Below are 16414 nucleotides of genomic sequence, written 5' to 3'. Positions count from 1 at the left end.
CCTCACATATTTTTTAGTTTTTCTTACATGAACAGATACGATAACACACACACACACACAGGCACACCCACACACACGCTTAAATAAACAAACAAGACAAAACCTAATAAGAAACCCAAAACAAACACAAACAACAAACCCCAAAACACACAAAAAAAAAAAAGGGGGGGGGGGGGAAGAGATATGATATTAATCAGCTGGTAGAGCGTGTAATGACTTGCAATAGTCTACGAAGGGGCCCCAGATACGATAAAATTCTCTGTATTTCCCTTCGCCACAAGGCCTATCTTTTGCAATTTAAGAAATGACATCACATCTCTAAACCAAAAAGAAACTGAAGGTGGCTTTGAAGATTTCCAAAGGAGTAAGATGCAACGTCTAGCCAAAAGTGATGTAAAGGCTAATATTTTGAAGTGTGTAGGGTCGGTTAGACCAGTGTTGACTGGAAGCCCAAAAACAGCTAGAAAAGGGTCCATGCAGATTTGGGTCCCAAGAGCCTTGGAAAGAATAACTGAATACTGACTCCAGAAGCCATGGAGTCTTGGGCACAGAAAGAACATATGGCCTAGGTCACATGGGGTGGCATGACATCTCTCACACTGATCCATCACTTGTGGGTAAATCTCAGACAGACGAGACTTTGAATAGTAAACCCTGTACAACACCTTGAACTGGATAAGTTGTAACCTGGCACAGGACGTACTATAACGGACATTGGATACTGCCTTCTCCCATTGCTGATCCGAAAAAATTACTCCTAACTCCCGCTCCCAAGCCCCCCTAATTTTAGCAACTGAATGGACATTTAAATCCATAAGTTGTTTATATATTAAAGATATAATTGACTTCTTATTGGGTTTAAGGGATAAGAATTCCTCCCACGGTTGGACATTTGGAAGAAGAGGGTAGGAGGGGAAGAGAGCAGAAGTGCAATGCCGTGCCTGAAAATAACGGAATAGATTGGTAGCCGGAAGATTTGTTTCTGAACACAGGTCTAAAAAAGTTAAGAAAGTACCATCTTTATAGAGATCCTTAAACGTATTAATACCATGATGCTTCCACTGTACATAGGTACCATCAATGAGGCCAGGAGTAAACAGATGGTTCTGCGTGATGGGCATGTGTACTGACGCAGAGATGTACTTAAAATGACTCCTGAATTGTGACCAGACCCTTAGACTAGACTGTACCACGGGATTTTGGGTGAAATGAGAAGGCTTAAGTGGTAGTGGAGAGAACAATAAAGCTTCTAAGGATGAGGAAGTGCACGACAGGCGTTCCAGTTTGCACCACAGCAGTTCTTGAGATTCAAGCCAATGGGTCAATTTGTGAACATGAGAGGACCAATAGTAAAATAAAAAGTTAGGCAAGGCAAGACCACCATCAAATGTCAGTCTCTGTAATAATGATTTCCTCACCCTGGGGTGTTTCCCTCCCCACAAAAACGATGTAACTAGCTGGTCTAACTTTTTGAAAAAAGCTTTAGGTAAAAATATAGGAATACTCTGAAACAGAAATAACAATCGAGGCAAAATGTTCATCTTTACAGCATTGATCCGACCAATTAGGGACAAAGGTAGCAATTTCCATCTCTGAAAATCCGATTGAATTTGAGTCATTAAAGGGGAGAAATTGGAAGAGTATAGAGAAGACAAAGTACGAGTCACGTTAACTCCCAAATACTTAAAGCCGGCAGGGCTAAGTCTAAAAGGAATGTCAGATTGTTTACGTGTAAGACTTAAAGAATTTATGGGGAAACATTCACTTTTAAGAAGATTTATTTTGTAACCTGACAGAGAGCCGAACTTGTTTAATAGAGACACAATCGATGGTATGCTAGATAAGGGATCAGAAACATATAGAAGCAGGTCATCTGCATATAAAGACAATTTTACGTCAAGGCCTGACCGGGAAATACCACGAAAATGAGGAAGAGCCTTCAAAGCTATAGATAGGGGTTCAATTACAATAGCAAAAAGTAGGGGGGACAGGGGGCAACCCTGTCTCGTGCCGCGTGACAATGAGAAGTAGCCAGAGGAAACACCATTTGTATAGACACTGGCTTGGGGTGCCTTGTACAACAGTCGAATCCATGAAATGAATCTGTCCTTGAAACCAAATCTTTGCAAGACCGCAAAGAGAAAGTTCCACTCCACACGATCGAAAGCTTTCTCAGCATCAAGTGAGATAACTACTTCTGAATTAGTGGTCGAGTGTTGGGAAAGAATGACATTCAAAAGCGTGCGGACATTAAAGAACAGCTGGCGGCCTTTAATAAAGCCATTCTGTTCATCTGAAATAATAGTAGGAAGAACCTTTTCAAGGCGAATTGCTAAATTTTAGCCAAGACTTTAACATCAACATTCAGCAGTGAAATAGGCCTATACGAGGTGCAAGACGTAGGATCCTTACCCTTCTTTAAGAGAACAGTAATTAGTGCTTGAGACAATGTAGGGGGCAATAGACCACGTACAAAAGATTCATTATACACTGAAAGAAGTAGTGGGGCTAACTTGTCAACAAATGTTTTTAAAAATTCAACTGAAAACCCATCAGGTCCTGGTGCCTTACTATTGTGCATGGTCTTGATTGCATGCACAATTTCATCCAACCTAAAAGGGGCATCTAATTGTTCAGCTATAACAGGATCGACAGTGGGCATTATAAGACCGTTAAAAAAGGAATCCATCTCAGAGGCGTCAGCAGCAGATTCAGATTCATATAGGGAGGAATAATACGTCTTAAACACCTCGTTGACTTCCTTTGAATCAGAGACCAAGTTGCCTGCCGCATCTTTAATTTGAGAAATTAATCGAGAAGAGGCCTGACGTTTTAACTGATGGGCCAAAAGCCTTCTGGGCTTATCACCATGTTCATAATAAGTCGCACGCGCACGAAGTAAGAGACGTTCAGCATCTGCCGTAGAAAGTAAATCAAATTCGGTCTGCAAGTCAAGTCGTCTTTTATGCAAATCAGGAGTGGGACTGTCAACAACCTGTCTATCTATGTCACAAATTTGTGTAGTCAAAGTTTGAAGTTTGGCTTTGTGGCTTTTAGTGGAATGGGCAGAGAAAGAAATTATTTGCCCACGCACATATGCCTTAAGAGATAAGATAAGATAACCTTTATTAGTCCCCACACGTGGGAAATTTGTTTTGTCACAGCAGGAAGTGGACAGTGCAAAAGTTATGAGGCAAAAATTAGAATACAATAAGAATAAATACAGTACACAACTGTACAGAATAGAATAAAATAAAATACTATATACAGTAGAATAAAATAAAATAAATATACAATAAGATAAAAATAGAATACAAATACAAATACTATATACAACTGAGTAAAAATACAACGATGACAGAAAGGATTATTGCACTTAGTATTATTGCATATGTATGGATGTGTGTGCTTGATCAGTTAAAGTCTTTATTATGGAGTCTGACAGCAGTGGGGAGGAAAGACCTGCGAAATCTCTCCGTCCCACACCGTGGGTGCCGCAGTCTCCCACTGAAGGAGCTGCTCAGTGCTGTCACAGTCTGCTGCATGGGGTGGGAGATGTTGTCCATCAGGGATGACAGCTTAGCCGCCGTTCTCCTGTCACTCACCACCTCCACTGGGTCCAGAGGGCATCCTAGAACAGAGCTGGCCCTTCGGATCACCCTGTTCAGTCTCTTCCTGTCCCCAGCAGAGATGCTGCCGCCCCAGCAGACCACACCATAAAAGATAGCAGAAGCCACAACAGAGTCATAGAATTTCTTCAGGAGTGGGCCCTCCACTCCAAACGACCTGAGTCTCCGCAGCAGGTACAGCCTGCTCTGCCCTTTCCTGTAGAGGGCGTCTGAGTTATGAGTCCAGTCCAGTCTATTGTTCAGATGAACACCAAGGTACCTGTAGCTGTCCACAGCCTCAATGTCCATACCTTGGATGTTCAGTGGTTGCAGTGGAGAATGCTTGTGCCTGCGGAAGTCTACCACCAGTTCCTTGGTTTTACTGGCGTTGATCTGGAGGTAGTTCAGCTGGCACCAGTCCACAAAGTCTTGGATCAGACCTCTGTACTCCTTGTCGTCCCCATCAGTGATGAGGCCGACTATTGCAGAGTCATCAGAGAACTTCTGCAGGAAGCACTGGGTGGAATTGTGGGAGAAGTCTGCAGTGTAGATGGTGAAGAGGAACGGAGCCAGAACCGTTCCCTGTGGGGCCCCCGTACTGCAGACGACCCTGTCCGACACACAGCCCTGAGTCCTCACATACTGTGGTCGGTCGGTGAGGTAGTCCAGGATCCAGGTAGTGAGGTGATGGTCCACTCCAGAGTTCACCAGCTTGTCCTTTAGAACCGAGGGAAGAATGGTGTTGAAGGCACTGGAGAAATCAAAGAACATGATTCTCACAGTGCTTCCAGCGGTCTCCAGGTGAGCGAGGGAACGATGTAGGAGGTGAATGACGGCATCATCCGCTCCAATGCCAGGCTGGTAGGCAAACTGAAGTGGGTCCAGTGATGAGCTTATTAGGCGCCGAAGCTGAGCCAGGACCAACCGCTCCAGGGTCTTCATCAGGTGGGATGTCAGAGCCACCGGCCTGTAGCTGTTGAGGTCCTTGGGGCGTGAAGTCTTTGGCACTGGTACAACACAGGAGGTTTTCCAGAGCTGTGGGACTCTTCCCAACCTCAGGCTCAGGTTGAAGAGGTGCTCCATCACCCCACACAGTTGGTCCGCGCAGGACCTGACGACCCTCGAGCTGATGCCATCTGGACCCGCTGCCTTCTTGCCATTAATCCTCCTCAGTTCCCTCCTAACCTGGGTGGTTGAGAGAGACAGGCTGGAGCCTTGTGTTGAGTGTGTATTGGATGCTGTTGTTGGGGGTGGGGGGGAGTGAGCAGGGTGAATAGAGGAGGTGTGAAGTGTCTGAGGTGGAACAGCAGCAGTGGGGGTGGGTGAGTCTGCAGCCGATGTTGCAGACTGCCTCATGGCTGAGTCAAATCTGTTGAAGAAATGATTCAGTTCATTTGCCCATCTCACATCCCTCCCAGGCAGAGAGTTCTGCTGTTTGTGGCCCGAGATGGTTCTGAGGCCTCTCCAGACTTCACCAACGTTGTTTTGTTGAAGCTGGTTCTCCATCTTCTGCCTGTAGCTCTCCTTCCCATTCCTTATCAGTCCCCTCAGCTCTCTCTGCACCCTTTTCAACTCTTCTTTGTCTCTGGATTTGAAGGCCCTCCTCTTCTGCTTGAGGACGGTTTTAATTTCTGGGGTAATCCAAGGTTTGTTGTTGGAGAAACACCGTACAGTCCTGGTAGGTACAGTGTTATCCACACAGAAGTTTATATAGTCAGTAATGCATGTAGTAAGGCTGTCGATGTCCTCACCGTGGTCATCACAAATCACCTCCCACACAGTCGACTCAAAACAATCCTTAAGAGCCTCCTCGCTCTCCTCTGACCATCTCTGTACTGTGCGGGTGGCTGGTGGCTCCCTGCGCACTAAGGGCTCATACACAGGGACAAGGTGCACCAGGTTGTGATCAGATCTGCCCAGGGGAGGGAGAGGTGATGAACTGTATGCCTCTTCTGCATTGGCATACAGTAAGTCCAGTGTTTTATTGACTCTGGTTGGGCAGGTCACATACTGGGTGAAGGTGGGCAGTGTGGAGTCCAGTGAGGCATGATTGAAGTCCCCTGATATTATGAGAAGGGCTCTCGGTGATTGTGTTTGCAGTCTGCTGACCACAGAGTGGAGAGAGTCACAGGCTGCATCCGCGTTGGCCGAGGGGGGGACATACGCTGTTATCGCGATAACATGCGAGAACTCCCGGGGCAGGTAGTACGGACGCATGCTAATGGCTAACAGCTCAATGTCTCTGCTGCAGAGTTGCTCTTTTACAGTGATGTGCCCAGGGTTACACCATCTGTCGTTCACAAAAACTGCCAGTCCCCCTCCTTTCCTCTTACCGCTGTCTCTGGTCCTGTCCGCTCGCAGCAGCTGGAATCCCGGTAGTGTCACGCTTGTGTCCGGAGTTAGCGATGTTAGCCACGACTCCGTTAGCATCATGATGCTACATTGCCGGTACTCCCTCTGTGACCAGGTTAGCGACATGAGCTCATCCATCTTATTGGGCAAAGATCTTACGTTTCCAATAATTACAGAAGGAAGAGGGACGATCTGATTTCCTCGTGTCAGCATTGTTCCCACATCATCATAATTAATGTTGTTCCAGGTTCAACATTGCAAGTGACCAATCACCTTCTTGTGACGTCATTCCTTTGTGACTTCGAAATACCCGCCTTCGAGTATTTCGAAATACAAGTGAAGAAGCGAAAAACCGCCGCCTGTCCGCCGAATTTCAAGTCAATTCGCCTGTCCGCCGAATTTGAAGTCAATTTAGGATACTTTCCTTTAATAAACGGTAAGCATTATACATATGTTCCTCACTTGGCTTGCTGTTTGTTTGCTAGCGATAGGCTACTTGACAACAGCATTAGCTAACCAGTGTTCTCTAGACCAGCGTTCCCCAACTTTTTGGGTGTTTCGTGGCCCGGGGGTTGGGTCAGGCAAAATTGCAGTAGCTTCCCTGATCATTTTACAAACATAAGTGAAGAGAATCTGGACTAAAAGGCCTAGACTTATGGTTGTGTGCTGAATCTATGAATCAAACTATCACCTGGAAACATAATTAACTGGTCCATAGCTGTGAAACTGGACATGAGTTCTTGATTCTATGGAGATTAACAGTAATCCAGAAATTTACAAATTTGTCCCAGGGACATCGCGTAGATGTTGTCCCTGAGACATCGCGTAAATGTTGTCCCTGGGACATCGCGTAAATGTTGTCCCTGGAACATCATGTAGAAGTTGCCCTGGGACATCGTGTAGATGTTGTCCCTGGGACATCATGTTAAAGTTGCCAGAGACATACCATATGAAAGTTTAGCTTCTTTTAGCCCCTGTTTGTTTTATATTATTTTATATATATATATTTTTTAATATTATATTTAATATTTACATTGTATTGCAAAAAACCCCAAAACAAGTTAAAATGAATTAATGAATATTGACTAATTAAACCTTCGTTATTTTTCCACCAGAAATGGACGACATAATTAGAAGAAGTGTTCTGAATGATGAAAAAAAAAGAACTGGAAAAGACACACAACTTTGTGTGCATGTGTCACAATGCCAGGAGGACCCATTCATTGTTGTGTTAGAAAAATTGAACTCATTAACCCTTCATGGACATTATAAATGTTTAAATGTTGCCTCAGGTAAAGACAGGAAAAGAGACTATTACAAATTCAACTGCATCAGAGCTGGGGAAAAAAGTCGAAACAGCTACAGAGCAGTGGGCTGTAAGGCCTATGTTTCATTTAAAGTACTCAAATGTTGGAAAGACCACACAGTCATCGTGCAGCGTACATATGATAAGCATGATGGGCATGATCCTTCGGACCCAAAAGACGCACATTTCAACAATATTTCCAGTGATTTGAGGAGGAAGATTGAGGAACTGCTTTCCCTTGGAACTAAGCCAGCCATCATACTAACCGAATGTCATAAATGGGCCAAAGAACATGGACACAGAGATCTTCACAACAGAGAGCATTTTGTCACACCACGTGACATTGACAGTGTTAGAACCTGCATGATGAGGAAGAAGCACTTTAACTGTGGAGACAGTCAAAGTGTACATACCTTACTTAATGGAAAACATCAAGAACATGTTCTCTTCTATCAACCATACACATCTGACCAAGAACTAATGATTGTTTTGCAGACACCTGTAATGAAATCAAACATGGAGAACTATGCAAAACAGTTAGTATTTGTTGACACCACGCACTGCGTTAACCAGTATTCATTTCCCTTATTCACACTTGTTGTAAGAGATGATCATGGGCATGGAGTCCCTGTGGCCTATGCTATTGTCAGCAACGAAAGTCAGAAAACCCTGGAAACTGTTCTTGGAATAGTTTGTGAGCATTTCCCAACTTCCCCGAGGTAAATAATACATTGACAGCTATTAATTTTGAAATAATTCCTTTTCAAAAAAGTTATAACATGCCAGAATCTAATGCTATAGCTGCAGCATGGGCTGCAAAAAACTTTCCTTTCCAGTTGTTAAAGTTATTCCTATAGGCTGTATGCAGTATTTTATATATCTACTTGTGAGTTGAAATGTTTAATTTGGCATTGAAGTGGTGCTTTGAGATAGCAAAAACATTTTCATACTGTTTAATCTCATTTAGTGTTTTCTTTTTTTCTGTAGAGCATTTATGGTTGACAAAGACTTTGCGGAAATAAATGCTTTGCAGAAGGTTTTTCCAGAGTCAGCTATCCTTCTATGCTGGTACCATGTCTTGCAGGTAAACCACATTGTTTTCTTTTCACGTTGTCTAAGATGCACCTGAAACACATTTTTACAACAGGGTCCTGTTGTTATGATTTGCCTCATTGTGATATTCACCTACTCAGGTTAATGAATATAAAGGGATAAAATGTTGAGTGACTATGTCCATCCATTTAAGACCACAGTGCACTCATCTTCTGGTGGCTGCTTCTCAAAGCTCTTTTTGACATTTAAAAATATGTTTGCCTGGTTGATTTCTGTAATGCACAGGTCCTCTTGTCCAGTGAGTGACAAAGTTATTTTTGGACGTCAGCTTTCTTTTATGCTTTTTGTACAGCTGCTCCTCTGTCTCTCTCTCCAGATTAACTTTTTTTCTCTTACATTCACAGGCTGTTAATCGATGGCTTTCAAAATCAGAGTCCGGGGTCCATGGGCTTTCTAACACCCAAAAGAGAAATGAAATCATTTCTTTCTTTTGTAAGCTGAAAGCTTGCACATCTGTAAGTGTAATTTGTCTATTTCACATTTTGATTTCTTGATTACACTAAGAGCATAATAACTTTCAGTTGCTAAAAAAAGTTACAGAGAGATACAAAATAGATTTTTGAAACAATTTCTAAAACTGGCTTCTTATCTTGCTTATCAAAACAAGTACTTAAGCTGTGCAGAACATCATTGTGTCACCCACTGTGCAGTAGAACTTGTGAGTGGGATTCTTTCACAGACAGATGCTGAAACCAAATATGCTTATAGGTTTAGTGTTCCTTCTTAGCCATTGTAAGGGAAGAAATAATTGCTTCTTAATACAAAAACACGACATATTATTAATAACTTAAAATTCTTAATGTTATTCAATAAAAGGAAAAGGGCTTCAATACATAATATTAAAGATTTCAATAGGTCTGTTAAATGGATTGAAATATATTCTGTTGCATCCAATTCTCTTAGGAGGACGACTTTAAAGCCACATCAGCAGAGTTCTGCCAGACATTTAAGCAATACCCTTTGGTGTGCCAGTATTTTCAGAAGCACTGGGAAGGCATTGGCCACATGTGGTGTGACTACGGCCGTCGCTTCAGTCACGCTCGTTCTGAAACAAACAATGTGATTGAAAGGTATGATTTATTATTTTGACCTCATTCAATTGTATTGCTGAAAAAAAGATATTATGCTTTAATCCAAGAGGCTAAACTGAGTAGGTTTGTCATGTCATTGCCAGAACAGGTTTTAGGCAAATCCTTTAAATTCTAGCAGCGTTTTTATGTTATCACAACAACAAACAGAGTAGGTGGATTTGCCTAAATCAGCTAAACCGGCACAGAGCATTCCTTTATAAAAGACGTGTGCAATAGGTATTCCAATTTTTAAAAAAATAATACAGTCTTGATTAAAACTTTAAATTCCTTCAATTACAGTTACTAATCATTTCAAATAACTGTTTTTCAGATTTTTCCACCGCCTGAAATACCAGTTTTTATCTGGCTACAAGAATAGGTGTCTGGATGATCTGATTGAAGTGCTCCTAGGGAAGGCCGACGACTACTTCTCAGTCATAAAAACCCTGCAAGATGTGGGCCGCATGAAAAACAGGTTTGCTGACACCTTGTCTCAAGTTTCAGACTCTGCTTCAAGACTGATGGAAAGTGGTTGGGCTCTTAAAATTACAGTCAAGAACAGCCATGGAGTTAATGCATATCAAGTCCCATCTGAGTCAAGAGAAGACATGGTGTATGATGTCTGCCCTGTTGAGTCCTACTGCAACTGTACATATGGCTTACGAGGACTTCTTTGCAAGCATCTAGTGTTACTTGCAAAATTAGCAGAGGCTGACAATGACATCTATCCAAACATGGAAACAGACCTTGGCAAGAATTGCAGTGAAAGAAAGGCATTACTTTGTACACTGTGAGGACTTGAAAGTGATAAAAATGCCAAGTTTGTTTGGAAATCTGTGTTTTTTTGCATCGGCTGAAACACTTCAGTGCACTTGTTGTACGTTCTCTCACTATAACACATGTGCTTGCCTGAAGGTGGCTTGTAGCCATTTTAAAAAAATGAAAAACTCTCTGAAAAGTCCTCTATCAACTTTGAATGACACTCCTGTAGTTGAAAGCACAGACAAAAAATGCACAGAAGATGCAGTTGGAAAACTAAATGCTGTTTTAGACACAGTTAAACAGTGGGCATTCATTCCAGAGGGTATTACTGCAATGATAGATGAACTGCATACAAATGTCTTAAAAACAAAACAAGTAGGCAAAAGTATATGCCAGTACGAAATAAAGATGACAGATAATGCACGCAAAATTAGGCCATTGTATTCTAGCAAGAAACGTTCGGCCAGCATCGACATTCCAACAGTCTGAAAATGAATGTGAACAGTCGATAACCACTGAAAGAGAGACATCGTCTGGAGAAAATGAAAACCTTTTGGAATACAAAACAAAAAAGAGAAGAGTTAAAGCTAAGTATATGCACAAGTAGACTTTTGTGTGACATTTCAAAGGGACTGCATCCATTACTTCTGTTTATTGAAACCTAAAGCTGAATAGCTGTCTTAACTTTCTGCCAAGGAACAGATGAAAAGAAATTGTTTGGTCTCTCAAGCAGTTGTTATTTATGTGTGTTATTCATTACTTTGGCTTGGTTGCTGTTTTTGATACAAATTCATCTGTGCCCATTGTAATATTTTCATATGTTACTATTTTTATATTGCTATGCATTATAAATAAAGGATTACTTATTACTATTAAAGGTCTGCATTTGTAATTGTTGGTATTATTTATAAAATATGCGCTTTTAAGTTTTTTGCTCCATAAAACGATACCTGTCACTTTTTGGACATAGAGTATCAGCTGTTGAGAATCCTGGCTCATACAAAATAGAAGTAAAAGGTTTCAACATCCAGCCTTTTTATGATTAAATACAAAGTGTAATAACAGAGTTATTGGGGTGTGATTTTGTTAATAGTTAGTCTTAAGTATAAGTTTAATAGTAATGAGTAAGAAAATATAGCCAGAATAATGGAATGAGACTAACACCTGACCTCACACTGAGATTTGGTATGAAGTGGCATGTTTGTGCTAATGCTGACATTGGGGCTCAGAGTTCCTCTGTGTGTATATATTTGTGAACGTTAACTTGGCTAATGTCCAAGGGTTTGACTGCTTTCCTGTTGGATTGTATCACAAAGAACAGGGATAAGAGCACCAGTGGCTGTGCACACCCTCATCTCTCTCCTTCACCCGATCATTAGTGTTGGAAACCGGCATTAGCTCAGAGTAGATTAGACTTCAGTATAGTGCAAGTGATTTGATTTTATGATTATTTGATTCAGTTTTTTCTGTGTTCAAGCTCAATTACTTTAATAAAATATGTTGAATTCAAACAAATAAATAAACAAATAAACTGTGGACATTACCCTTTTAAACCTTTCTGAAACAAGACAGGTAAAAACCAGTGTATAAAAGTTTACATAGGTATAAATAGCTCTAACACTTTACTCCAGCCTGGCGTCCACACATGTGGACATCACATTTTGGGTTATTTAGACCAAAATACTAAATCTTGATCAACAAGTGCCTGATATACAGTTATGAGGACATTATACTGCAACTGTTCTATCGAAATTTCAAATTAATGTCCTCATATGTGGCTCTCATTTTTCTCAGAAACAAAAATTAGGTAAAAAAAACAAAACCTGGTAATTCTTTCTTTTTACATTCATCGGGTTCCAATCGGCCCAAATATCAAAGAGAAATTAAAAATGCATGCCATGGAAGATTTCGGGTCTTAGGGGGTTAAAATGACCAGACCCCTCCGGCCTGTTTTCCAGGCCACTAAATTAAACCCAGTCAATTACCAATTGAACAGAATAAAAACCTACAAGGTCCACTAATAGTCCAAAAGTCCAAATCTTTAATAGAAAAGACAGGCAGAACTCAAACAAACAATAATCCAAACGAGGAGCATATATACACACTGGAAAGTAAATAATTATAAGTTATTAAATCAGACTAATTAAATACAGTAAAACTAATAAGGGAAGACGAACACACGGGAAATAAAAATAACAGTGTAAACATACCAAAACTCAAAATAAAACAGGAAAGCTACTACAAACCGAGTGTGACACAATTACATTCATATTGAAACATATGTGATAATTTTCTTTCTTTGTAGCATTTTTAAGATATGTGTTAGAACAGTCATTATGCTGTTTGGATTAGGAACCAATCATTTTTGCCAAATAGTTAACACAAACTTAGAACAACAATGAACAATTTTCAAGATTCTGATTTACAGAACAAACAAAAGTCACAAAAGGTTTCATTATTTAAGAGACAAGATCAAGTTTTTCACACAGGAATGAAATGACAGAATCCAGTGCAGCGGGGCCAAAGGTGTGTGTCAGCAAACTGAAGGTTGAGGAATCAGTCAGTTCCTGTTTAAGATTGTGTTGGATTTTGAGAAGAGTCTGTCTGTTATTAGAAAGTAAGATTAACAATGTTACACCAATAACCCAAATACGGGGAAATGACAAATAATACCAAAAAAGATACAACTTTCATATTGTTTTACTAACTTACTTTGTCATATCAGCACTTGAATGGTCGATGCCTTTACAGACCATGTCTGTTGTGACATCGCAGGCCAATCTTCCGGCAAACCCGAGGGCTAGCTCCCCAGCCTCCTCTTCACTCGGAACACTAAACACTGTTACTTTAGTTTTGGCCTTCTTAGGCCTGTCAAGAATCATTGCGGGCAGTTTGGCTTTACGGCCCTAAAAAAGAAAAAGTGCAAACACCAAAAGAGCAGAGAGAGACACACACACGCGCACAAAGTTAAATGCTTTTGTTTACATGGTGTAATTGTGTATATGTTGCAGCAAATGCACAATTTCCAGCCACATTGTCACTTCATTGATACGAGTAACCCGGATTTATTTCAGGTGACATCAAAATCACGAAATGTATACCTACCCCAATCAAACCTCTGAAAACATGAACTGACATGTTCTCTGCGTTGATTCTGCGCTTGATCTCGTCTTCTGTTATTGTGTAGGTTTTCTTTTTTGAGCTTGGTACAGATAAGCGACCATGCACTCTGTAAACTGTACTAGTTCCTTCTGAATCAGTTTGAAATTCTGTATCTGCATCGATCCTGTCAACATCATCAGCAGCAGCATTATCTGTACTCAGACTTGTGCCGTATACTTCTGCTTCTTTTTCGTTGTCTTCAGTCTGTGTACCTTCATCTCTTTCAGTCTGTGTACCTTCATCTCTGACTGTCAGTCTTCCTATCTCACTGTTACTTGTCGACTTGCTGCAGATGTTCTCTCCCTTAGGAACTTTTCCTTTGTCATTCGCTGCCTGATGCTTTCCCTGATGACATTCTTCACTGGCTACTTCTATTGCTCCTCCTGTATAGCCACCCACTATGCTGCACAACTCCTTTCCCTCTGCTGTGCTGCACTGTGCTGTTACATAAAGAAGAATGATATAAACAGCACTATATCAATTTAATTGTGAAGAGAAATCCCCACAATACGACACAGTTATGTCTAAAATAGTTTTGTGTAAAAACTGGATCTTGAAACGTCCACTTTAATTACACAGTCCTGGTGTGCAAAGGCAAAATTACGAAAAAAAATTTCACTTTAAACATTTTTGGACATTGTTTAGTTATATTGTGACTTACTCTCACAGAAGATACAGATGCCACAAACAGACTTTGAACAACGCATGTGCTTGTATGCACCACATTTCTGGCACTGCACCTGTGAATTAAAAAAAAAAAAAAAAGAAGAAGAAATAAACAAACAAAAAACAAATGAACAAAGTCCATTAAATAAACAATCTATATGGCTAAGGACATGTCATAGTGTACCCGGTCTTTGGCTGCAATCACACACCAGCACTGACTGCACTTCCTAGTTCGATCTGCAAAATATAATTTGTTTAAGTACAAGTTACATTTTCCAATGTTAGAGAAAAAGAAGGCAGCTAATTTTATCTTTACCTATTGAGGAAAATAAGTAGTGGCAAAGTCGGGACCTGAGCTTTGTGATTTCAGTGTTGTACTCCTCCACTTGTGTTTTACCGTCAATGAGAGATTGGGCAAACTAATAATTGACGAAGAAGAAAAAAAAAAAAAAAAAAGAACAAAAAGAATTAGATTAACAAAGAAATGTTTGTTTGTTTTTAACCCCCCCACCCCCCCGAGAAAAAAAAAAAAAAAACAGAGCAACCAAAGCAAAGCATTACTGCTGAAATGGTTCAATCTACAAAAAAAATTGAGATTTTACCATCCTGCCTCTAAGGCTTTAAAAACTGAATAGGCAAAAATGTAAACATTACTTATATAGGTTAAAGCTATAGTTTTCAGTACCATTATGACATGCACTCCACATGAGTTCCCATCCTGTTGATGTGGGTGGCTCACATGTGACAAGGTCCACTCTCCAGCGCAGCCTCTTGCTGAAGCAAATGAGCTGAGAGATCGCAGTTATTACAAATAAAAAGCATATAGAGAAATCAATAACCACGTTCGGTAATGATTTCAATTAAATTAAATATGTTATGTTAAATATGTTAATTAATTACCTCCAGTTTTTCAACACCGCACTTTTTCTGACCTCCGACTCGCCAAATGAATTCATATAGACTATGGTCCTCTTGGGTATGTCACAAAACTGTTTTGTAAAAAGATGGATATGGTAGGCTTGGGCCTTGAGCTTTCCTAATGAGGGACACTGAAAAGTATCATGCACTAGAGAGAGTGCAAAATCTGTGCAACTTACAAACAAGGTCCAGTGGCTGCCGTTTTCCAGACAGGCTCCAATCAATTTCTCATACATCTGAAAGATGTTTTTCTGGAAATAAAAATAATGTGACAAGTATGTTTTTCTGTCAAGAATGACACTGCAAAACTGCAAAAGCTTGTCAGGTGAGACTTGTAATTAATTCTGCAGATACACAAACATATAGAAAGTGTCATTTTTGGTTTACATTAATTAATTTCTATAGTGTGTACAAAACAAATCAAGACCACAGACTCAACACGCACCACTCAATTTTTGGTGTTCTTTATCAGTTGGCCAAGACAGAAATGTTTTAATCTGTGTGCATTGCTTTTGAACAAGTCTTTACACAGAAAAGGTTTCAGAAAGGTATTTTTCAGGTTCTTCTGACAAGGCTTCAATTTTGGAAAATGCTGTTTGTTTATAGTGGCAACTTATAAACCCTTTGTGATAAGAACATAGTTACCACAGTCCAAGTCATACCTTCAAAAAGTATGCACTTTGTGCTCTTGTGGACCCATCCAAAATTTTTCCAGTGATTTGGCTTGGTATTGGATAAATGTGAGGGAAATTCTATAAAAATAACATAAATACACCTATGTTTTCAAATACATTACAAAAAACGTAAACATGCTATGTCATTATGATCAAACAAGCTTTTCAACATACCTCACACTGCAAATAGATTAGGCCATCTATTACCTTATAAAACAAATAAATAAATACATATAAATAAAAACAGAACTAAGGAATACGATTCATTAAGTAAATTGTACAATAAAGTGTATTTAAAGCAGAATTTAACATTAGTTTTATGACAACATAAAAGGATTTTTATGTCAAGTGGTACCTCATCTGAAATGTTAGTCTGGTCAAACAGGGATTTCAAACTTGAAATACCAATAGAGTTTGGTCCAGCTACTCCCACAAGGTAATCTGTGAGAAAGCATATGCTGTAGTCAACAGATATCATTTTCTTTTTGCATGCTGCAACCATCATCCATTTCAGTCTTCTAGGAGCTTTGTCTGGTTGTAGTTCTTTTTTCTCCTCCTCATCTATTAATTAAATTGTTTTCTGACCTTCCTAACTGTTTCCGACCTGTCTTCCCAATGTGATGTTTAAGCAATATATGTATGGTCAGAAGGGGGTGAAATTTTCATTGCAGTTGTACGTGTAACATTGCATGTGATAATAAAAGGCTTGATTGGTTGATTATTCAACATGAGTTGACATTTACCTGACATTGTGAAGGAGTCACAGTTTCTGTAAGGGTGTAA

General features: G+C 40.1%; 2 protein-coding genes across 3 annotated transcripts; one reads left to right on the top strand and one right to left on the bottom strand.

Moving 5' to 3' along the window:
• Positions 1-7077: 7077 nt before the first annotated feature.
• LOC146633730 (uncharacterized) lies at positions 7078-10741 on the top strand. Of its 2 annotated transcripts, XM_085352456.1 has the most exons (5): positions 7078-7985; positions 8254-8350; positions 8724-8834; positions 9283-9449; positions 9781-10741. In XM_085352456.1, the coding sequence occupies exons 1-5, from the start codon at positions 7078-7080 to the stop codon at positions 10241-10243; spliced, it is 1746 nt and encodes a 581-aa protein (XP_085208582.1). In that variant the 3' UTR covers positions 10244-10741. The 2 variants fall into 2 exon arrangements, with proteins under 2 accessions (XP_085208582.1, XP_085208583.1); XM_085352457.1 differs by lacking the exon at positions 7078-7985 and having other exon boundaries at positions 8122-8350.
• A 1816-nt stretch (positions 10742-12557) lies between these two features.
• Positions 12558-16193, bottom strand: LOC146633729 (uncharacterized). The gene is made up of 12 exons (XM_085351629.1): positions 15987-16193; positions 15806-15838; positions 15620-15709; positions 15137-15208; positions 14940-15028; positions 14725-14827; positions 14356-14458; positions 14224-14276; positions 14035-14113; positions 13317-13813; positions 12924-13117; positions 12558-12815 (listed from the first exon to the last, which is right to left on the bottom strand). The coding sequence occupies exons 1-12, from the start codon at positions 16134-16136 to the stop codon at positions 12671-12673; spliced, it is 1608 nt and encodes a 535-aa protein (XP_085207755.1). The 5' UTR covers positions 16137-16193; the 3' UTR covers positions 12558-12670.
• Between the last annotated feature and the right edge of the window lie 221 nt (positions 16194-16414).

This window comes from Diplotaxodon limnothrissa, linkage group LG4, assembly GCF_057381915.1.
Source record: "Diplotaxodon limnothrissa isolate DT_005_m linkage group LG4, D_limnothrissa_male_GT1.1, whole genome shotgun sequence".
NCBI classification, from domain to species: Eukaryota; Metazoa; Chordata; class Actinopteri; order Cichliformes; family Cichlidae; genus Diplotaxodon; species Diplotaxodon limnothrissa.
Note: the sequence above shows the minus strand (reverse complement) of the source record. Positions and strands in the feature narration are given on the sequence as shown.

Bases quoted from the DNA above. Each gene is read 5' to 3' on its own strand.
- LOC146633730 (XM_085352456.1), top strand. From the start codon at position 7,078: ATGGACGACATAATTAGAAGAAGTGTTCTGAATGATGAAAAAAAAAGA. The intron at 7,986-8,253 runs GTAAATAATACA...TTTTTTCTGTAG, and splicing joins CATTTCCCAACTTCCCCGAG to AGCATTTATGGTTGACAAAG. The intron at 8,351-8,723 runs GTAAACCACATT...TTACATTCACAG, and splicing joins GCTGGTACCATGTCTTGCAG to GCTGTTAATCGATGGCTTTC.
- LOC146633729 (XM_085351629.1), bottom strand. From the start codon at position 16,136: ATGATGGTTGCAGCATGCAAAAAGAAAATGATATCTGTTGACTACAGC. The intron at 15,710-15,805 runs GTATGTTGAAAA...TTATTTTTATAG, and splicing joins TAATCTATTTGCAGTGTGAG to AATTTCCCTCACATTTATCC. The intron at 14,828-14,939 runs GTAATTAATTAA...GCGATCTCTCAG, and splicing joins GCGGTGTTGAAAAACTGGAG to CTCATTTGCTTCAGCAAGAG.